Genomic DNA, 23,305 nt, shown 5'->3' on the forward strand with positions numbered 1-23,305 from the left:
ATGTCTAAACGAAAATTGGACGGTATCAGGTGTTGATTTTGTCACGTGATCCAACGCATGCGTGAAAAGCGGCTGTTTGGATGTTCGGTTCGCGGGTTTGCGCTGCTGCTTTGCGTTTGTCGGTGAAGTTGTTCTAGAGTGGCTGTAGATCACAAGGTTCAATACTTTGCGTCGTCCGCAGAAGTAAGTCCACATACCTAGCGTCAGAGCGCATCTAATAAAGATAATGAGCCGTTGGCGCGTTCTACGACTTTGTTACCGCTTTGCACTGTAGGAGAGCGTGCAGCAGTAGTTTTGACAATCGAAACACCTGTTAGCCCATCGAAAGGAAAGCTCCTGCAAGCTTACTGCCATTAGACAGTAACGTCACAAGATACCTCCCAATTTGTCACACTACTTTGTGATGACATCGCTAGCTGTTCGTGGGGAACAGAGTTAATTAACTACGGCTAGCCGGTATTCGTGAGTTGTGTCAGCATCGTTGTCTACTTCTAAAGCTACAGTAATTTGCTGTTCGCTCGTTGTCGGTAACTTTTAAAGTCGGAAATATCGCCAAGTGTTCAGATATATCGCATACTGTTTACAGTTCGTTGCTTTTACCTAATAATGAACTTTTGTTTTCGGTTTAGCGAAATCTCAGTGTACTGCGCGGGTGTGAGTGCAGTCGGCATGGATCAACCGTGGATGCGCCAGGATGATGACGAGAGCGACGATGAAAGTAGCACTGTGGTACCGTTCCTGTCTTTAATACGCGCGAGTATTCTCATGTTCGCATTGCCCTAACCAGTGAAACTCTGCTTATTTGACAGGACTATGGGCAGGCAGTGGACGGTATCCTGTTCCTTATCGATGCTACGGAAAGCATGTTTGAAGACATCGATGGTGACACTGCTTTCATGCAGTGCATTAAGGTGAAAAAGTTTCCTTCTAAACTTTTTGTCTCGTGACAAGTGTACAAAAATCAAATGTATCTTAACATTTTAAGTATGCGTAATGTTCAGTTTGAAGCTTATGCTGAGAAAGGGATTTTTTTTCACCTTTTGTGCCAAACATTCCAAGAGCCCGACCTTATTTCTCCACACATCGAACACATGACGAAAATATACTTTAACGACTATGAAGGTTAAAATCAGAAGGGCAAATGTCGCTACTTCTCCATCCTACTTGTCCATCCACCATAACTGCAATCGAGAAAGGTTAATTCGAACTCGCATTGAAAATCTTGAGTAATTCAAACAAACTTCAACATTTCGGTTGGCCCCCTGTATTTTCAATGTATGTTGAAGCTGTTTAATTGAAAGGAGGCTTTTAGTTAAGTTGAACATAATGATTTCCCAGGACAGAGCACCATGTCGAAAAACAGCTGATGTGAGGACATTCATAAGCTCGCACCTTTTCAGACAGTGTGAAACAGACAAGGACAATCTGCACAGGACAGTGCTGCTTTCAGCTGAAGACTTCATCTCATACAAAGGAAAATATAGAAAGGAACAAATGCACCAAATCATTTGAAATGGCTTGATTATTCAATGAAAACTTAATTTCTTTGTGATGAAGTGTTTACTATAAAAGGAGAAAAGGAAGGCAAAACACCTTGTTTTGAACTTTGTGCCCAAACCACTGTGGCAATGAGGTCTGTGTGGCATCATGGATTTTAGGTGTATTCACATATTTTGGCCATTTTTCTGCAGGAAAAGAAAACAAATTCGCCAGTTTAATCTTTGCATACTTTAGAGAATTCCATGATGCTTTCTTATTTGTAAACAGTTAGCTAGCCTTGAGCAGTTGCTGCCAAAATATTATTACATCGGAGGAAGCTACCATAGCCAGCGTTATCACCTGAATTTCCTTCTTGTATCCTTTTGTGGCGAACACGTTCATCACTTATGATAACACAGACATATTTGCCATTTAAAAGGGTTAACATTTAAGTCTCATTGGAAGGTTACATTTCCGTTTAATTCCCCGGTAAAGAGAAGCACATTGATAATATTTAACATGTCATGGGTTCCCTTACAAAAAAAAAAAAAGAGAAAAAAAAATCTCGCATGTCAGTGGCTCTGATTCCCTTAATCCAGTCACTGATAACAGTAGTTTGCTCCTGACCCTTTGATACATTTAGACTCATCTAGTAACAGCATGTAAAATAAGAGACACAACATAGAAGAGGCACGTATGTCTCTTCTATGTTACATTCCTCATTTAACGCTATTATTAGGTGATCGTAGTTAAGCAAATAGCCCGAGTTTCTGCTCGAGGGAAGTGCAATTAGATTTGCACATGATATTGTGATCTCCCTAGTACTCCTAAGAAACTTTGAGAGAGCTCTTGCAGCCAACTGAACAACTCGTGAAAGTCCTGGATTACGCTAAGTGACTCCCCTGCAATCTGAACATGTGTACTGTGAGCGTGCAAGGGGGAGTCCTCCCTTATTTCAGCATTGAAAATGGAAATAAAATGTATGTGCAGACCTCCGTATGCTAATCAAGCTCCAATTTGAGACAGCTCTTCTATAAGAATAAAGTGAGCCACTTGTAAGTGGCAGCATGGTGTAATCGCAGGACTCCATGTTAATCGTAAAATGTTTTCTTATTTTCTTACCATTATTTTCTGCATCCGGAAGTGCCTGCATTAGGATGCCAGTATTACATCTTTGTGGAACCTAAGCTGTGTTTTATGCTTTGCGTGAGTGCTTGAAATGTTGTTTTTATTAACGTAGGCTGCAAAATGTACAATGCTGAACAAGATCACAAGCAGTCCAAAAGACCTTGTGGGGATAGTACTTTTTGGCACGGTGAGTAATCGCCAGTTTCTTAGCTGTGTGGAATGATTGAATCTTGATTATGTTGACTGTAAAGAAAGATGAAAGTGGGCTGACGGCACTGTAATTACTTACTGTGCTTTGGGGATTTAATTGTCATTCCAAACATCAAGAACAGTAGTCCAGCACATTCTGTATTTTTGGGCATCATGTGATAACACCTTTGTGACAGATTTAAATCCTTGCTTGAAGTCTCCTTTGGTGAAGCACCAAAATTTTAAGCTATGTGCATAGTGAAGTATTTGGCTATAGGCCCTTGTACCATTGGTCACAGCTGTGAATTTTTGGTGAGCAAGCTAATCACAGTGCAAATATAAATTCTGGTTGACTATAATTTTAGCTTTACTTAATGTGCTGCCGCCAGATGATTTGTATTTTTCTTTTAAGGACATCCCCCTGACAACATTATTTTGGACTAATTCAATTCATGCATTTGCACAAAAAATTTAAGTCGATGAATGCCCAATAAAGTCACTGCCATCTGAAGCTCATTTTCTTAATTTCCTGTTTTACTGCTCTTCATATCTTTTGAAATCATTCTGAGGACATACCTGAACCAGTTTCTTTTCACTAGCCTGGCAACAGTTTCTAATATTTTTCACCTGGGGCTTCGCTTTCACCTTTGGTACTAACCAGGACAAAGACAGCAATCCCAATCGCTTCAAGAATGTGTTTGTGCTGCAAGACCTTGAAAGTCCAGGTGCTGAAACTGTTCTGAAGCTGGAGAAGCTGATTGCAGGTATGGTAAATGCAACAGACCTCTCTTCCTTTTATCCTTCTTGGTGTATCCAATATCCATTTGCATTGTTTATTTCATCCACTCCTATCTTAGCGTTGTATTTTGTGCAGTCTCTTACTAGTGCAAGGCAATGAAATGGGCTAGTTGGTAGTGTTTTGTAGGGGTTTCCTCTACTGACAATTACTTTTTTTTTTTTTTTTTATGGTGTGAGTTTCACATTATTTACTCTGCACACGCTGCTAAGCATGAAGTTGCAGGATCAAATCCAGGCCACAGCGGCCGCATTTCGATAGGGGCGAAATGCAAAAACACCCGTGTACTTAGATTTAGGTGCATGTTAAAGAACCCCAAGTGGTCAAAATTAATCCGGAGTCCCCCACTACAGCATTCCTCATAATCAGATCATGGTTTCGGCACATAAAACCCCACCAATAATCATAGCATTTACTCTGCACAGTCCATGACTGTGATTTACCAAGCTCCTTGTATTCATAATTGGTTTTGTTTTTTGAATGCATTCACTTGATAGTGTTTAAGTTTTTCATAGTGGTGTTGTCTGACTGTGTACTTAAATACTTTGCCTAGATGGCCCCAAGAAGTTCAAGCAAGAGTATGGCCATGGCAGTGTCAGCATGGCTGATGTCCTATGGACCTCCGCTCTTATGTTCTCCAAATCGTGAGTCAATGCCTGCCAACCCCCCCGATTTAAAGCTTGTTCTACAATTTTACAAATATTATGTAAATATTTACAAAATTTTAATTTTGTTTGTGAAAAAGCTTTGCTGTTAGGTCTCCGGACATTCCATCAGAAGCCTTCTGATGGTGCAAGGATGCAAGCAAGGTACTTGATTCAAGAAAATTAATGCAGACACGTTCCTGAAGCAGATGATATCAGCTACAGCAATGTCGCTGAAAAAGTCACTGTTATGAAAAAACAGTGCTCTGCTTATCAGTCGTTGCTGTTTCAAGTTTGCTGCTGCTGGTGTGCTAGTAGTATGTCTTAAGGTAAATCATGGTATTCCCGCCCCCTTCACCAGCCCCTCCTCAGTGAGATGTTCATGGGATTTTACAGATTGGAATGTTCACAGGTTAGCAAGCGTGCGAGTGCCCTCATCTTCACATAGGATTGCTGGTAGTCTCTGAGGGCTCCTTGCAGAGTGACCTTACGATCTGAGCACTGGGCACATTAGGATTGCACATACTTGAGCACATTCATGTTTACGAGCTGGGCATTGCTCATGTTTAGTTAAGAGGCTGCCACATGCAGAAAACGTGCAGCTTGTACCTGCATGAGAATGACGAGACATGAGTAGACACTTTTGATTGAGATCAACAGTAATTCTTTTATGCTCAGTATTACTGTCAGTGCCAATGTTGCGTGAAACATGGTCACAGCACTAAGGAAGACGAAGACATAAACACAAAACATGTCCACGTTTCCTAATGTCAGTGACCAACTAGGCCAGCTTTCAGGAATATAGTAACTGCCGGTACTGTTGGAAATGATGAATTTAGGTGCATTTCAGTGGGGGTGATGGAGTTACATGCTCAGAATTTAGTACAGCCAGCGTCTAGTTCAATACAAGCAGGATATTTTGCATTCACATCGTTTTATAGAGTTTCAGTGTTTTAATATGTACAGCATAATTTGTTGTATATCCGAGTACATTACTTTAACCAGATATCACTCTATTTTGGTATGGCTTGGACCTCCAAAGCAAAAAATTTGTTGTGTATAATGTAGCTGGCCAACCAGAAAATAAAATTTACTTCAGTCAATCAGGTTAGCAAGTTATAATACAGTAGAACTTTGTTGATATGATCCTGTTTCGTACGATTTCCTAGCACAAATGTTCACTGTCGAGAACACAAAAGATAAGCCAATTCAGTTATGCTTCTTTTTTACTGGTTAATGCATTCCTGGAAAACACTATATTTCAGAACTAACATTCAGTACGTCATCAAACTGCGATCGTATATGTTTTCTAGCCGCTAGATCCCATGTGAACAAGAAAAGGCGCGAGGCACGCACAATTGGGAGCAGTAGACGCCTGCCCATGTCACATGAAAATACTGGCACGCACTCAGTCCCTTCTTCCAGTACCAGCAAATCTTGTCGCGGATCGTCACACATCACATTCACAGCCATCGCCACCAACCCTATTGCGTTAGCCATCTTAACCTATCTATTTCACAGCACATGTGGCATAGTGCCGTTGAGCATGCTGTGCCCTTTTAATGGGCGATAACTCACATACGCTCCTAGCTGCAGGCAACATGTTTCGCTTTAATGGCATCATATTCCAGGTGATAACTCGAACACGTTCCTAGCTGTTCTCTGCTGCAGGCATCATGTTTCACTTTGATGGCATCATATTCCAGCATCGCCTACCAACTCGATTTCGTTTCGGTTTCTTGTTGTCATACGCAATAGAAAAACAACAAAGTGTATCTTGGGCCACTTTGGTCCTGTCTTGCACACACAAGCAAGGACCTGAATCCCCCCAAACTCAGCCAATGGGGCAGCCAGCGGACGCCCCCCATGGGTGAGAGGACAACCGAGTGAAGGTGTTTTATGACCTGTTTCCATCCCGTCCAGGCAGAGAGGCGAGGAACACAAAGTTCTCAGAGACGCAACGGCATTGCGCAGCTATTGCGAGCGCTTGAAACCCCACACATTTGATATGTGACTTTTTCATCCAAGGTTAAAGGAATGATCGAGTTTGCTGGGGATCCTCTGTCCATTAGCAGGTTGATGATTGATATACTGTAATTATATTCTATAGTGATGATTGATATTCTGTAATGCATGAAATGAAAACAAATGAAAACACTCCACAGCCGTGCGGGACAGAAGCGAGTGCTGGTGCTGACCAACCAGGATGATCCTCACAAGGGCTCAGCTGATCTTGACGACAAGGCAGTGGTCAAAGCCAAGGACCTTGCCCAGTCGGGCATCGAACTTGACCTGATTCACCTGAAGCCATCTGGAGACAAGAAGTTCCGGCCACAGATCCTCTACCAGGTATGTCTTGCAAGTGGTTTATCGGGAAGATCACATGGTGGTATGTGGGCCACCACAGTGTGACAAGACTAGCTACTTAAAGAGACCCTGAAACAATTTTGACGATATTGTACAAACGTACTGGCTCGTTAGGGTAGGTCCTTCTGATTATTAAGTGACATATCTGAGCACTCTGCATAAAGCGTGTAATTTATTATAAGGTTTTAGAAATGTGCATCGCTACTGATAAGCGGCATCGCCGCTACCTTGAGATTTCGGCCGCCCCATCAACATAGTGGGCATGCATAACGTCAATCAGGCGAGCTGTCCGATTGGCTGCCCACATTGTGTCAAGGATAATTTTTCCAACTTTATGGTGAGCAAATGTTGTTTGTAAGAGTTGGAATGTTGGTTAACTTGTTTCGATAAAAAGAATTTGTAGCAAGAGAATACATGACAATTTGTCACTACACTCAAGCACTTCGGCACACAGCAAGTGTGATCTGCGTGCGTTACAATGTGCTTTGTGTTGACGCGAGCTGCGCGGTCAGTGTTTGTCTCAAGGTTTCTTTTCGGGAGCACCATGAATCGCCCTTGTTGCGTTGTAGGCTGCAAATTTTGCGATTGGCGACATGTCAAGCTGCAACATCACGTCCCTCTGCAAGGCAGCAGGGGAGCAGAGTGACTGCAGCACATCGGGCTGTCGGTATCCAATTGGCACTAGGATCTACGCATTTGTGGCCGTCACTTCATGCCGGAAGATTACGAGCACAGTAGAAAGTTTTAACGTGTCCAGTATTCTAGTAAATGCAGGCGGACTAGGCGTTTTGCTGGATAGATTGAGGCACAAACGTGAGCGGCCTGCAGAGTACAGCCAGAACTCAACCAGATAAACAGAGCTAATATAGCAGTAACCAAGTGCATTCTAATTTGCTGATGGTGTAAATTTTTGGCAGCAGCGTAATCGTGAACACGTTGTCTTTTTGGATGTTTCAAATCTTTTACACTTGGTTACAGCTATATTAGCTCTGTGTTTGGCTGGTTGAGCTCTACGCCACCAGGTGGCAGCACTATGCATGCCACTCGCGTTTACGCTTCCACCCATCCGTCATAATGTCCAAATCGCCTGCATTTACCGGTATACCGGATACGCCAAGGGCTGCGACAGAACGCTTGCTACGCACGCTGCTTGGATGCCTCTCGCAGGGGATCAGCATCCAGGCGGCTAGCAGAGAGATTAGAGAGTCTTCGCGCGCTGTCTCCAAGACACCGGAAGTAGACGACACAACATCACATCATCAAGGCAGAGCTTAGCCCTGATTGCTTTTCGAACGACTTCAGGAAAAAGGGCATGGCTAAGAAGGAGAGTAACTTGTAATCATCCATAGCTTTCTTAATATGAGGCACTTAAATTGTGGCGTGAGTGTTTTACTGCAGCTGCACCCTATGTACTGAAACCATTTCAAGGACTCTTTTTAACTGCCAACTACAATTGGAAGCTAACCCCTTAATCGTTTTATTATTTTGACAATTTCTGTGCCCAAACTGCTTATTTTTTTTTTATTGATATTGACTATTTTCCTTCTAAAAAGCAAGTTTTCGGTGTTGAAAAAAAATTCAAGTCGAATTAGCATATTAAAGTTTATTATTGCTCATGATAAAGGAGGCCAGCTACCTGCCGGTAGTCAACAATAAAAAACAGCAAGAGCGCTGTTCGGAAAGTTTTATCATGTCGTCAGGCAATGTTATATTGAACGCCTTACCAGGGACGCCCAAAAACAGAAACCGAGAAGCCTTCGTGGGGGATGTCCTTCACATCGATGCGCCGTCAATGATGCGCACTCTAAATAGTGTCTTCTGAGCAGTGTTCATGTGATAGACTGCTAATTGTGAAGTCATAGCTATTGTTTCGCTTCCAGACGAAGTACACTTCGGTTTCTGAATCATTATATCGTCCAAAGAGCTGAACGACAACAAAATGCTTTTTCTGCGACAGCGGACAAGAAACACATGCAACACCTCCACCGGACGCATTTTTTTTAACATGAGTTTCCTCCCAAAGAAATGTGAAACGGCGGTTGAAAAAACAGAAATTACCTGCCCAGTGCTGCCATCTGCGAAGCGACACACCAGCTAGTCCGCAAACGAGCGTGTCTCATTCAAAACACTCAAAAGGAGATATCTCGAGCGGACGAGCTACACTCGTCCAAAGTGGTTTTGGGACAGTTCAGCAAAGACGAGCTATGCTCGTCCAAAACAGTTAAGGGGTTAAGCAGTTTAAGTTAATGACAGTTAAGAAGTGGCAAGTCCAGCTACTTTACAGCCACCTGCAGTAACAGGTTCAAGAGGTATTTGAGAACATAATGGCAACATAAAAATTATTAACAACAATATTGCAGTCAGAAATTAAAATATCTGTTCCAAATTTTTTACATTGTTTTTATCCCTGTATACAGATCCTGTTGAATAAAACCATCTTCGTAATCAATTATTGACAGATTTTGGCTTTGTTAATGGCAGCACCTAGGATCACATAGTGTGCGTTGATGTTGGGCAGTGGTGCTACAGGAGCAGCCTTTTGCGAGTTTTTAGCATGGTGTGGCTATTTATTAGTCTCCCAGTCACTGGCCCTGCTCATGCATAGCAGTGCAGCAGGATTATGTTGGGAACTAGGGACGCCATAATAAAGGTGACGTGGCCGCACATGCTCATGGCTAGACATTCTTGGGTCGCGCAGGCCCTGTGGGAGCAAGCAAATCCAGTACTTAGGAGTGGCACATAATGACATCGTGCATAGAAGCACAGCTGTTGATTCTGACCACAATTGGCCTTTGAGGGTTCTCGCTCACCATGGCGTCCACCTGTTTGAGAAGCTCAACCATCTGAATAGTACCTGACCACAGACAGCGCTTTTAAAGTAGAGTTTTTTTTTTTTTTTTTTTTTTGCCTTTTTCCCCCACTTTTTAGGTGCTGGCTACTGCTGTCTTGCCGATTATACTATAAAACAACTTGGGCCACTTAGTATGTGCCACTGAATATCAGCCAGGTGCTGCCTGCTGGCAGCTGTTTTGCACAATTGCCGTCCCGGGTATGGATCCTTTTTGCAGAGCAGTTCTCTCGAGAGGTACGAGATGGCGCTTTCAGCAGTGCGCTGCATGTTGCCTCAGCGAAAGTGCACAAATATGAAACCATTACCACTTCTGCCCTGCTACTGTGCAATTGGCTGTCTTAAATGCGACTAGGTGATCACTGATGCACTCTGCTCCATTCATGCCGCAAAATGTGGGACAGTAGAGGGAAGACATGTACAGTAGTTGGCTGCAAAAATAGTGACTGGCATATTAAGGAATGGAATGAATCTGCGTGGCCAAGTTTACGAACCGCTGCAACATAAGCACTGGGCTGTGTGTGCTGCCAGCCCTTTACGATGCACAGCTTTCCTCGAGGATAAAGGAATTCACTCATCCACTAGCATTGAATTGCTAGCCTCCAAAGAAAGTACATCAACCTAAAAATATTGGCAAGAGAGTACCGCTCGTTACACAGTGGCAAAGGGAGTAGCGCTGCTTCCTGGCATATAGTAAGTTTCTCACACATTATCTGCACACATCCACCCTAACTCACATGCAGACTTACTCCCACAAATCAGTAAATGGGCACCCTCTCGAATCTACGCTCCGAAGCATGGTTGATGGCAACTGCAACGACAGCACACGAATGTTCGAAGCTCAACGTTTCATGATGGTCCATACAGTGTGGGGATGCACAACTCACGCGTCCCCTGATGTTGTTTTCCCCGCATGGCTCCCGTCTCCTGTAATCCGGCTTCGCCGCGTGGCTTTACGGCGGCGAAGGTCGGTGTGGTTGCGCCATATTACGAGAGATGGCGCGAGTGTTGCGCTGCTAATGCCACCTAACGGCGGGGTTACTTGGGTGCAAAAGGAAGAAGGCGCTTCCTCTTCGAAGTGGGGTCAGTGAGCCATCTGGATGTTCCAGCGCGTGCGCCGATCCACGCTTCGTGAGACCGTCTCGCGAGGCTAGGAACAGGGCACCGGTATGGACGAACACGGATCGTTCGAACGCGCCACCGTTCGCGTGACCGTACATGTGAACGTTTAGCAGGTGAACATATTCGCTCGCTATCTGTTCGTGGTGAGTCGGACTTCCTTGATTTGTCGCGCGCCCATGTGAATGTTCTATGCGTAGTAATTCGGCTAGCGTGTATTAGTGTATGAAAGGTGCAATGAATGCCCTTTTGATTGTTTGCACTACTGTGTTGTCGTTCCTTTGTCCCAAGAGCATGTGTGAGACCCCACAACAGCAAGCGAGTGACTAGTAATACATCTTTGCTACAATCTATTACGAAGCACAGAAAATTTATGTTCCGAGCCTTGTGCGCAGCAAGAAGAAATCTGTCAAAATTGAGCACACCTGTGAGCATTTAGGCAGAAAATAAACAACCAAATAGGGACAGCACCGAGGAGCATTACAGAGCTAGAAACATGGCAAGCTGCTGCTTCAAAGTGTTTGCATGGTGAAGAACAAAGAGCAAAACACACTGATTTGTGACTTAATTCTTAAGCGGAAAGTTTGGACAGCTTGGAAGACATTTCTAGCCCCGCTTCTTGTATAAGCACTGTATACGTTGCTCGCGCCGTTTGGACAAGGCATAATGAACTCAGAAAGCGCTTACATGTCCTCTGATGCTGTGATCAAAGCTGCTTCGTGTTGCCTACCCAGTCACCGTCTACGATATCCGCCAAAACAGAGGTTTGCCAAGCCGCACCAGCGTCATGCACATCGACTGTAAACACGGGAGGCAATGGAGGCAAGCAATGGACGCATCATCACATGATCAAACATGGCAGTGCCCATCGAATCGCTGTGAAAAGGGTCTATATAGTGCACACCAGTACCGGGTATAGTGCAAAGTGAGATGGCCCAGAGCGGCTGATGATCTGTGCAAGTGCAGACGCGAGCTCCAAAACAAACACAACGCTGATTAGTTTGTTCCGGTCATTCACTTACATTGACAGTCATTGTCAATGGTTTCTGTACAATTTTTTTTTTAGGTGTGTAGGTAAGAAAAAAAAGTTGTCGCAGTTTCACCTGAAAGGCGAAGCATCAATTGCGTTAGCAAATTTGTAGAGAGCTATACGGAGTAATGATAGTAGCTTTATCAGCTGTATAAAGTTGGACATGCAGCAGCACCGGCAACACGCAGAACTGTTGTCAACGCCGTAGGCGTTTTGCCTGCGTTCGCACAAAATGCGTGCGGCGTTGTTGACTGTTGCCGGAGCCTCTTATATAAATAGGCACTTGGGGACGCAGCTAAACGTCGCCTCCCTTCCCTCCTCCTCCCCCCCACGGCCTTTCGAGCGTGGGAAGAAGGTGCGTTTGCTCTACATATATGGTGATTGTAAAGGAGGAAAGACACGCCTACTTCCGCAGCGCTTAAGGGAGCACGGCGCAGAACGCGCGTTTGTTCTCCGCCGTGGGTTCACTCCCCGTGAAAGCGCGCGTCCCTCGCGCCCTTTCACTCGCACATACAGCGTTCGGCGCGCGGCGACGATTTCATCTCCATTGACGTCATACGGAACCTCACGGCGACGACGACGGCGATGCCGACGGCAGAAATCTGCTTTGGAGTGTCCATATAATTGCTATCGCAATAAATAAGTTAAAGCATGCTGGTGGTCATGGATCGCGCTACACGCTCTGCCAGTTCCCCCCAATAAAGCGTGATTGGCATCTGCACTGCAGTATTCTTTTCACATTTACTTTTTTGGCGGCTTTGGTTTCTGAGTATTGCAGAGTAGAGTCTAAATTAAAGCTCCTCGCAAATCTGTCGTGCAATACCGTATTATAGACACAATTTTTAGCGGTCAGATCATACGATGGCCGGATTATACAGTCGAATTCAATAGTTCAGCTAAAAGCATTCATTGTATCAGTAGTTCACTATATGTAAACTCACCCTTAAAAACACTAAAAAATTATCGACCTTGAAGGTAACGTCGGCAGTTACGATTCAACACCACTTTGGTCAAAAATCTGAATTTCAGTATCCTCATTTTTGTTCTGGACACTTTCCCACATCTGACTGCAAATTTGAGTTAAAGACATCATCTAAAGAACAAAATGCGGTGGCGTAGCTCTTTCAAAACGGTGCACGGCTGGTTCCGATCACCTACCATTTCGAAATTGAGTGCAGTAACCACCATTTTTTTTCTTCGAAAACTTGAAACAAGTCGATTCTTTGTACAATAGCGAAGTGTTCTAGTTGGCTGGAAGCAAGAACTACTGTGGCATATCGGCATCTTGTAAACGTCTTACTGTTACGGCTGCAGCATCTGCCACATGTGCGCCCAGAACCGCGAAGTTATGTTTTTTATATCGCTCGGCCAAAAAAGTGTGAAGTTCGAAATGTAGAACGTTATCACAAACCGTTATCAGCAACAGCATAAATGAAATGTTTAATAACCGTGATCTACCGATAATGGCATAGTAACCGCCAACTGTTTTCAACTTTGCGTCGCAGCGTCATATACTATGGTGCTGCAATATAGTGCGGCCAATCGATCCCCGCTGTCATCTCGTTTCATAAATTGGCGCAAAGAGGTCATGGCACAACTGTCAGCAGTAGGGTCTCAACTCATAGGCAAATTGCAGTTGAAAGTGCAAGAGGGAAAACCTACTGTAAGACCTTCTAAAATTTTTTTGTAGCTCTGTATAGCAAAGCAAATCAATTTAAATTAGAGCATGCGTTATGCCAGTTTCGGTGCATATTTGCTGCCCTTATATGGGCAACAGTGGAGGGCCGTCGCTCGCATGGGGTTTGACTTGTAGGCGACGAGTGGACGTGATAGCCATCTCCGTCACTTTGCTTGTCACCATTGCACTCAAGATTGCTTACATGGGGTTTATACTGAGCCTCACATGGCACCCTCCTTTTACCTTGACCAGGTTTGAAATGTTCATTGTAACAGTGTGGCACCATAGAAAACTTTCATTATATATGGACGCAGTTTCAATGGGCAGGGTCGGAAAATCGTAAATACAGTGAAATATGAAATATAGTCGTTATAACCTATAATTTGTGTTATCTCAGATAATTATAAATGGATTCAATTGTATGATGTTTTCGCGTGATCCTGAGAAAGTCGTATAGTCGTGGTTCCACTGTACGAGTACTGATATTTCTGACAATACAGAACATGGACAAACTGTGCCTTGTGAGTGGTGGTAGTGATGTGCCAGGTAAAAGATCAAGAAATGTGCATTGCATCTAGTAAATACAATATGCATCTTTATCACATTGAAACGCACGCCACACCTACATTGGAACAGTCACGTCATTGCATTGCATTTGCCTCATTGCGTTACATTTGCATAAACATTGCATTTGCATAATTAGCTTTACATTTGCATGAACATCGCATTCACATGAAAGAAAGCTGCACTTAACACCTTTTCCCACATACAGTAGACACTCGTTGATATGACCTCGTTCATACGATTTCCTGGTGTCAGCGTTCGCAATCGAGAACATCAAAAATGACCTAATAGTACATTTACACTTCTTTTTTGCTGGTTAATACATCCTGAAAACACTATCTTTTGACGCCAACGTTCAATACACCGCCAAAGTGCGATCATACGATGCGTTTTCTACGATCCCGTGTCACCAAGAAAAGGTGTAAGGCACACGCACTCGAGAGCAGTAGGTGCTCGCCACAGCATCTTCCCCACAGTACTAGCCTGCCCATGTCACGGGGGCGTTGGGGAGGCTTCGTAAGCTTGCCGAAGCCACAAAACGACAACGCATGTCTTGGGTCTCTCAGGCCCTATAAACCTCGGCGCCCATCGGTGTCTCATGCTGCAGTGATTCGTACAACGCTTCGCATTACGTCGATAACAACTACGTTTGAGTCAGCCAAATTTTTTAATGACTTCTGGCCATATGTTTTCTCGGTTGCTACATTCCCTTTCACATTTTTTTTCCAATACGTATGAACGAGGTCCTGCTGTATACGTGGGATCTGTTGAACTCTTTTCTGCATGCAATTTTTCACTTTGGTTTGTCAAATTTCATTGTCAGGTATGCCTTTTGTGAATGTACGCATACTTTACGAGGTAATTCAGTATAAAAAATTTCGATGGTAGTTCTTGTATGAATTAGCACATTACTTTTGCTTACAACACTTTTTATTTAACAGAACCTGGTGACCAACAAAGAGAACTATGAGGAAGCTTTCCCTGAAGCTTCTGAAAAACTGGAGGAACTTTTACTGAGGTATGCGCATTCACCATCCTGCGATCAAGTAATTCTTTGCTTTCGTGATACAGTAAAAGCTCGATGATACGATCACGGCTATTACGAATTTCCGGATGATACGAATTTTTCTGTGGTCCCGGCCGAGCCCCATTACTTTGCAACGTGCTAGAGAACGGTTGTTACGAATCGATTTTCAGTCTGCGTCGGTTGATACGAATAAACGCCGCCCCACCGACGGCCGCGAAAGAGAACAGCGCGCAGTCACGCGCTTTCTCTCTTCCTCTTTTGGTGCGGAGGCGCGGCGCCGGACAGCGCGGACTCCGCTACTGGGCGCGAAGAGTTTGAAGCGGTGGCGCTTTTGGTGCTTTTGTACTTTGCCTCCTTTTCTGCGAGCCGTCAGATGGAGTGGCTGCTGCGCTTCGGGCCGCGTTCTTCGTGTTTGCGCCATTTTGCCTAGTCGCAGCGAGCTATGTCTCGCAAGCGGAAAGCACTCTCCGTTAAAGAGAAATTAGACATTCTTCGAAAGGTCGATGAGGATCCCAAGAGGAAGCGGACGGAGTTGGCTAAGAGCTAGGCCTCGCAACGTCAACACTGAGCACAATGTTTGCACAGCGAGACTATCATGAAAAACGTGCTTTCGTTCAACGTCAACGCGAAGCAAGCGAATTAGAACACGCTTATTTCGAACATACCGCGCACCGACAATGCTCTTAGCAGCGCGCCAAATCACGCGGCGGCGCCTCCGACCGGCATTGCTCCGACACCGCCATAGAGCAAAAGCTCAGGAGAGACCCCTCAATGCCGCGCGCGAAGGAACGGGAAAAAAAAAAAGAACCCGCGGCGGAAATTTCCTTCTCTCTCAAATTGCAAGGTCGCCGTTTCTGCATCGCGCCGGAACAAGCGTGTACGTGCCGACTAGAGTGTTCTAGACACTCAGTCTAGAACACTCTAGTATTTTAGCACACTAGTGCCGACGTCTCAGCCACGCGGATAAAATGGCAGTGAACCCTTCTCCTCTATTTTCTAGTCACATGTTGACCTTGCATGCTGCAGCAGCAGCGCAGAGGGAAGCAGCGGCGGAGGCACAGTCGGGCCAACAAAACTGCCACGCCCGCAAACGCTCGCTTCCCGATAACGGCAGAAAACGAAACTTCAGGGGGCGGCTAAAATAAGCTGGCGCCAGCACGGCGGCGGGCGCGCACGGAGATGTGCGCACGGAGTCGAAGGTGAGAGAGCTACGAGGGAGTTGAGAGGGAGGGCGAGGGGTGCCACCGAAGCGGCGGAGTTGACGCGGCCAAATCCGCTTCCCTGTCGCCCTCCTCCCTCACCTTCGACGGTCTCCGCGCGCACCCGTGTGCCGGCGCCGCCCGCTCGCTCCCTGAAGCTTCGTTTTCTGTCGTTATCGGGAAGCGACCGTTAGCCGGCGTGGGCAGTTTCGTGGCCCGCGCTTGCTATGCGCTTGCGCGCCGCGATATTTCACGACTCGCACCGTTCGTGCATCGTGCTATGGTGCACGAATACTTCAAAAATACGTCCTTTTAATTCGAACAAATTTTCGGGCCCCTTCGAGTTCGAATTATCGAGATTCGACAGTAGTTTTAATTGTGTTTCGATGATACGAATTTTGGCTAATACGAATATTTTTCGTGACCCCGTGAGATTCGTATCATTGAGCTTTTACTGTAGTTGAATTTGGATTTGTAAATCTCATTGAGGAAGGGAAAGTATTCAATGTATTGAAAATTCATTGTACCAAAATAATGTTAAGGTAAGCTGTAACGGAAACCTCCGTGCATCTCTCTAAACGTTTATGGAAATCATGACAAATGGAAAACTAATAGCTGGCTCATCCAACATGTCTAGGTTGAAAAGCATTATGAGAGAACAGACTTCATACCGTACCATAGCAGCTGCATAACACGACCCCACTTCATGAAGTAAAGTTTAGAATATTGTTTTATTCTCGTTCTTGATACTGTACTTGTCGCTATCACTACATGCAAAAAAAGAAACTCGTGTGAGTGACGTGACATCGGTCATTATTGTGGCCTGTCATGCTGCGTCAAAGAAATGAAGAAAGAGTTGTCCTCGTCTTCTGGACAGAATGCCAATAAGCAAGTGGCCCTGTCGCTGACAAGGTGAAGAAGTACTTCACTGCATCACACAAAATATTAACATAGCTAAGGCAACAGGTCGTCACTGTTCTTGCAGGGCAACAAACAACAACTGTTAGGCTCGCACAATGACCCAGCTTGTCACACGGCAAATCGCAAGCAAAATTTTTCGGCTTGAAGCATGCAGCTGGCTAACAAAAGTCCTAAAGTGCACTCCACCACTTTCTTGTGGAAAACTTTGCGCCATAACATCTAACCACTACTGCTACACTTTGCTCATGTGCGCTCACCGAAACATGTTCCAAAATAAAAGTACATCAGAGTCTCCATAACCACACTGCATTTCTGAAGACTGTGCAACATGTTCATTGTTGTAGACACTGCATTCACAGGACTGTTCGTCTTCCTTTTTATTGTGATGAAAAATAAATTGCATAATGTTTGAGCTGCAAGATTTAGAGTACGCAGAATCAATATCAAGGGAAATTAAATGTAGTTGAAGAGGCAGAGGATGGAATGTAGCAGCAAGAGAAGAAAATTTGCAGGCCTAAGAGGGGCAACATTAGTGGTGGAAGCTGGGCTGCAGAGAACATTACCAGGCACTTCTGTCATCCACAGAACTTGAGTAGGCTGCTGCTGCTGTTGATGAGTAGATTGTTACTTTGTGAACTGCACCTTGTCTGTGGTGTCATTAGGGTGCGGCTGAAGGACCACAAGAAGCGGCGCCTCATGACATTGCCCTTTTGGTTGGGGCCCGAGCTGAAGCTGTCTGTCTCCCTCTACAACCTGGTGCGGCCCACGGGAAAGCCCCCCACCACACGCCTGGCCAAGGACACCAACGAGGAGCTGCTCTCCCGTCGAATCACCTATGCAATGGTATGGCGGATTCTCAACTGTGCAGTTGTTGCTTCTCCAGCCAACCTACTCTCTATGGTCCCACAGAGCCTTATCATCTAAGCAAAAGAGTGTCTGCTGTGGCAATTTGTGCTTTTCTGTTGAAACCAAGGTGGGCAAGGGAAAGACGTCTATGAGCTGAAGGAGAAAAGACCCACCAAAAGAGCAAGTCCAGGCTTGCTACTGGGTGAAGGTAAAAAAAGGAAAAGACAGGTGGCAGTACTGTAATACATTGTACACATTGCCTACTGCATGGTATGCATGCTATACATTATCTGCTAGAAGTACGTCCACACTAAATCTGCTCCTTCAAATGCAGTTCACGCACTCTCACGTGCACACAAACATACGGACATTGTGCCTTTGCATTAAAACACATTTTTTCACACATGTGCTAGAGCCAAGAGGCCCAAGCTGATCTTGCACAAAGGCTTAAATACTGTTTTATAGCACATCAGGTCATTAGGTGTGCCTGACATCTGTGTTCTTAAGTGCTTGTCCGATAAGGAATGGAAGTCCAGGTAGTTAACCGAGCCATGCACTGCGTCATTTCTCATAGCCCAGGAGCTGCCTTGGAATGGTCAGCCCCTTAAATCAATCAGTCAATGGACATCTGGACCCTGCCTTATTGGTCAGCCTTCCTGTTATTGCTTTATCATCCATCTTCTGCCTCTGTTTCACTTTTGACTGAAAACATTCCTGTGGCCTTTATTTTCCAAGTTGATGTAGCCTTCTAACATTGTTTAATTCCACAAAGATCTTGAAACATGCGCAGTTTTTCAAAACTGGTCGCGGTGATGACTCACTTGTGTTCATTTGGTGTTTCCTCTCACCTTCCCCTTCTCAGGACACTGCAGAAGCACTCATGCCAGGTGACATTGCCAAGACTCAAGAGTATGGTGGCAGGAAGGCACACTTCGACATATGCGAAGTGAAGCAGATCAAGGCAATGGCGCCTCCAGGTCAGAGACTCTCTCTTTTTTAGAAACGAACACCTTTTCACAGCATACAAACTATCCGCATTACCAACTCTCTCTCTACCTTTTTTCGTTCTTCTCTTTCTGCAGCTGTATGAACTACAAAAACAGTCGCAGTTTCACCTGAAAGGTGGAGCATCGATTGCTATGGCAAATTAGTCGACAGCTATACGAAGTAAGGATAATAGTTTTATCGGCCGTATAAGCTTGGAAACATTCGCTTACCAACTAAATTAACAAGCATGGTGTCAGCGCACACAGGCAAACATGAACACATCACACTCGAGGACCACGGACACTCGCCGTCAAAATGCTGGCGTGAGGAAGCGCGGTGGCAGCAGCGAGCGAAGTGACCTTCGTGCTGTCTATCGCTTCAACGCAAACTGAGCGGCAAGAACACAGTACGCACAAAGCTATAAGCCATCCTCAGATCACTTTCAAGATAGAGCGCACGACCATGCAAAGTACGCAGTTGCTGCCGGAGTCGAACGCTGCCCGCCCTCCGTCCCACGCTGCCTTCCCGCTTTCCTCCCTTGCACAGGCAAGATTGAGCCGCATATCGTCGGTGCCCCTTGTGTGCGGTCATGAAATACACAGTTGCTGCCGGAGAACGACTCTGCGTCAAACTCTTTGAAATATGCGGCCAAGAGTGTTCCTGGCACTCTGCGCAAATAATTACCTTGGCACAGTGCCAGAAACGCTGGTGGCTGCATACGCCGATGCATCTGGTGCCGAGTAGCACGAAATATTGTGAAAGTGATCGCCGAAAGTGAGCGCAGTCGAGCACAAAATAAACCCACAGCAACCTTCAAGTATCCAGAACACTCTACATAAAAAAAAGAGATAAAAGACATGCTCTGCCGCCATCTTGTGATGGCGATGACACTGCATCTCACAGCTCTGACGGTAGGCTGTCGCTAATGCCGCCAACACGGTTTCATATCCAATTGTAACACGCAGGCAATTTACGGACCCATTATTTCGGAAAAAAAGTGCCCATTAGATTCTTGTAAATGTAGTAATCCTTTTTTTCTTTTTTTGCAATGATTGAACATTTGAGTTTAAATATATTTGATTCAGATAATCTTGGTACATCCTTTTTATTCTATGTGAAACGGTCACATTTTTGTTTCCATCATGCAGTAAGACTGTGGCGAGGCACCTACCTGCTTGACGTGACTGTAGCTTGGTATTTCAGATGACCTTCAAATTTGAACTCTCCTTACACCATTTTTTGCATTCAGTTTTTGTGTAAATCAATATTTAGGCCGCATGTAAAAAGGCAGTTCCTCTGTTAAAGACTTCATGCTATTAACACTTTCATGACTGTGGGAAAATCGGTAGTCTTCAGGTGGTCTAGGAAATATTTTTTTTCCTCCCACAGAAAACGCCTGGAACAATGAAATCTATTTCAAGGCCACAACTTATACAACTGATGTCACAAGCGAAATGACGCAGTGCCACCTACAAGATTTGAGCAATTTTACAGAGAAGCTGTTAAGGGCTAGTTCCCCCAGGATCGTGTCGGGTGTAGAAAAGCCACGTGACCTAGCGGGAGAGGAGAGAAAAAGAAGAGCTCAGCCCTGTGAGAATGCTGTGAGAGGGTGCAGATGAAAAGGAGAATGGCGAGGGAGTTACACGTCCGATACTCGCGTTGGAGGGGGACAGCGTGAGGCGTGCCAACCAATGGCAGTGTATGAAAAAAGTAGGTCAACGGAGGAGTGGGGTGTGAGAGGAGTTCGCGATAGCGTTGGTTGTATATACAGAGCTTTGGTGAAGAACTCTTGTCTGGGAACGTCGTAGATAAGCGTGAGGAACGCACTAGGAACGCTGTGGCCCGTGGATGCCGACGCGTCCCATCCCCCGCTGTGCGCTAGGAACGCCGTCGCCCGTGGACACCGAGCCAGTTCTTTCAGAGCCAGGCATTGTATAGCCATCGTCTAAGTTTTAAAAAATACCTCGTTGTGCTACTCAAAGCCGGCACCGAAGCCTCTTTCCCAAGTACGTAGCGAGGGGGTCGGTTCACCATTTTGTAGCCAAATTCAACATAGCAAATCCCCAATATAGCTAAACCCCAACATAGCAAATCCCACCAGAGTGCCAGCTTCGCTGGACTTCCCATTTCACGGGGAGGAAGGGCTCTGACTTTTCATTTTCTCAGCCCATCTGCAGTACTACTACAATAGACTGTTATTACAACGGACCCTCATAATCTGACAAAAAAATGTCTGTAATATCCGAAAAGCCTCACTTCCGAAACTTTGGTCGCGATGTCTAACAACGTTATTGCAAAGAGTGAGTGACGAACATTCAAAGTCGCAGTTTCGCCCAAAAGGAGAAGCATCGATTGCGATAGCAAATTAGTAGACAGCTATACGAAGTAAGGATAGTAGTTTTATCGGCCGTTTAAAGTTGTTAACATTAGCACGGTGTCCCGTGCACACAGGTAAACATAAGCACGTCTCGCTCTATGACCGCGGAAAGTCGCTGTCAAAATGCTGCAGTCAGGAAGCGCAACAGCAGCAGCGGCAAGCGAACTAAACGTCGAAAGCACAGGGCATACGAAGCTAACGGCACTGAGTGCACTTTGTCCTTTCAAGATACGGCGACCACGCGGCCACGCTGTAACAGCAGCCACCAGGAGTAGAACCCCCCCTCTTCCTCGCCTCCCTCCCTCCCATGCCTCGCACGCGAAAGAGACGGTGTGCTTCTACGCCGCCTTCCTCCCTCGCGCGCACGAGATTGAGCAGCGATTGTCGGCTGACCCTCGCGAGTCTGTTGTCAGCCCATGTCGACACGGCAAAAGTACGCTTTATACGCCGATTTTGAAAAAAACTGCCGCTAATTTCGTTCGCTGGTAGCCGATAGGCCGTTGTAGCGCGGTCCATTAAAAGCGAACTTTGTAGATCTAAGTAGGTTGAAATATGGTTCGTTATATCTGAAAGTGTCTTGTACGTGGGTCCGTTGTAATGAGCATAGACTGTATATACAGTCAAACGCCTCTACAATGAACGCCTTGAGAATTAAATTACCTGCGTAACAAAGGAATAATTCTGTCCCGGTTCTATTGCGAGCTGTGCAGTGCGCGACCTTTACAATGAAGTGACCTGTATAATGAATGATTTCTGAGGCCCCCAAGCACTTTCTTATAAAGGTGTTCAACTGTACGCACTTGGCGCCTCTGAATACTGTGGTGTAACCTAATTGGTATTGTTGTTGCAACGTCGCGTTTAGCATTGACGTTGTAGACGCTTTTGAAGTTGTATTCAACCTTATTCTCAGCACATCCTTTATTGTGGGTATGTGCAATGTTTGAGGCTTATCATTGTCATTGACCTGTGCGCTTCTTTGTGCCGGTGAACACTGGTTTCACAAGCATGACAATGAAGAATTGCTCGCAAACACACTGCCACCTTGTCAAGAACAATTTCTATTTGATGCACATAATGTAATCCACTTCCACTCAGTATTGTTCATTATGGCCTCCGAAATACATGCACAGCTGCCGCTGCTCTCAGTCTGGGTGGAACGCAAAATTGCAGCCTAATTGCCCAGCTCCGTTGGGCAATAACTCTGTGGGTAGCACATTCGTCTCCCGAATGCACATTGCTTCACTGGCATGTGTTCAAATCCCAATGGAGCAAGTTGTGGAGAAGATTTATTTTTTACGCGCTGTGGCAGTAACGATGCTGGGGATGACAAGGTTGCCTGACGACAACAAAAAATCTCCATTGTGCGTCATTGATGACAACTGTTTGTTGTCAGTGTAACAGAATGGACGAAGGGGACGGATGAACGAGGCAAACACAACTTCGAACTTTTAACTGCTGTCACAGTAAAGTTGGTTTAATAGATACAGAACAGTGTTTAGTTGTCCAATTTTATGTATGTCAGTGCCGCCATGCAGTCTTAGGGCCCCTTCCACCGAGGGCATCGTGTTGGAGCTCATATTGAACACAGCTGTACATCTGCGCACCCTCCCCGTCTTTGTCTCCGTTGGCTTATGTTGGTTCAAGAAATGCCACTGACTTTTTGCAGGCTTGCGGCTGCTCGGATTCAAGCCGCTCAGCTACCTGGAGAAGCAGCCACACGTGCGGCCATGCCACTTTGTGTACCCAGATGAGGGCTCCGTGCGGGGAAGCACGCGCCTCTTTGCTGCCCTGCTGCAGAGCTGCCTGCGCCATCGTGTGGCGCCCGTGTGCTACTGGATATCACGCGCTGCCCAGGCTCCCAAGTTGGTCTACCTTTTGGCACAGGTGTGCAAGTATGGTTAAAATGTTTACTTAAATTAAGTGATTTTTTGCACCTCATGAAAACAGTTGCATTTCGCTGTTGGCGTTGATCAAGTTTTATATTTCATTGATATGATGCATTGAATTCACGACACTGAAGTGGGACCAATGTGCCCCACTGTACATCAAAGGGTTAATCACAAGGATAGCTGAGTGGATTACACAAGGAAGAGGGTTAGTGTTGGG

The 23,305-nt window shown here is 45.4% G+C and overlaps 1 protein-coding gene across 1 annotated transcript in view; it reads left to right on the forward strand.

Annotated features, from left to right (window-relative positions):
• The first annotated feature begins 57 nt into the window (after positions 1-57).
• Positions 58-23,305, forward strand: part of LOC119450438 (ATP-dependent DNA helicase 2 subunit 1) — a 38,261-nt gene continuing 15,013 nt past the window's right edge. The window contains exons 1-11 of the mRNA XM_037713882.2: positions 58-183; positions 630-729; positions 810-911; positions 2,720-2,794; positions 3,458-3,560; positions 4,146-4,236; positions 6,402-6,585; positions 14,784-14,860; positions 17,652-17,832; positions 18,698-18,812; positions 22,866-23,083. Coding sequence (XP_037569810.1) covers positions 670-729; positions 810-911; positions 2,720-2,794; positions 3,458-3,560; positions 4,146-4,236; positions 6,402-6,585; positions 14,784-14,860; positions 17,652-17,832; positions 18,698-18,812; positions 22,866-23,083 — 1,206 coding nt within the window. The 5' untranslated portion in view covers positions 58-183; positions 630-669. The remainder of the gene's footprint in view (positions 184-629; positions 730-809; positions 912-2,719; positions 2,795-3,457; positions 3,561-4,145; positions 4,237-6,401; positions 6,586-14,783; positions 14,861-17,651; positions 17,833-18,697; positions 18,813-22,865; positions 23,084-23,305) is intronic.

The sequence above is a fragment of the Dermacentor silvarum genome, chromosome 4 (genome assembly GCF_013339745.2).
Source record: "Dermacentor silvarum isolate Dsil-2018 chromosome 4, BIME_Dsil_1.4, whole genome shotgun sequence".
Taxonomy (NCBI): domain Eukaryota; kingdom Metazoa; phylum Arthropoda; class Arachnida; order Ixodida; family Ixodidae; genus Dermacentor; species Dermacentor silvarum.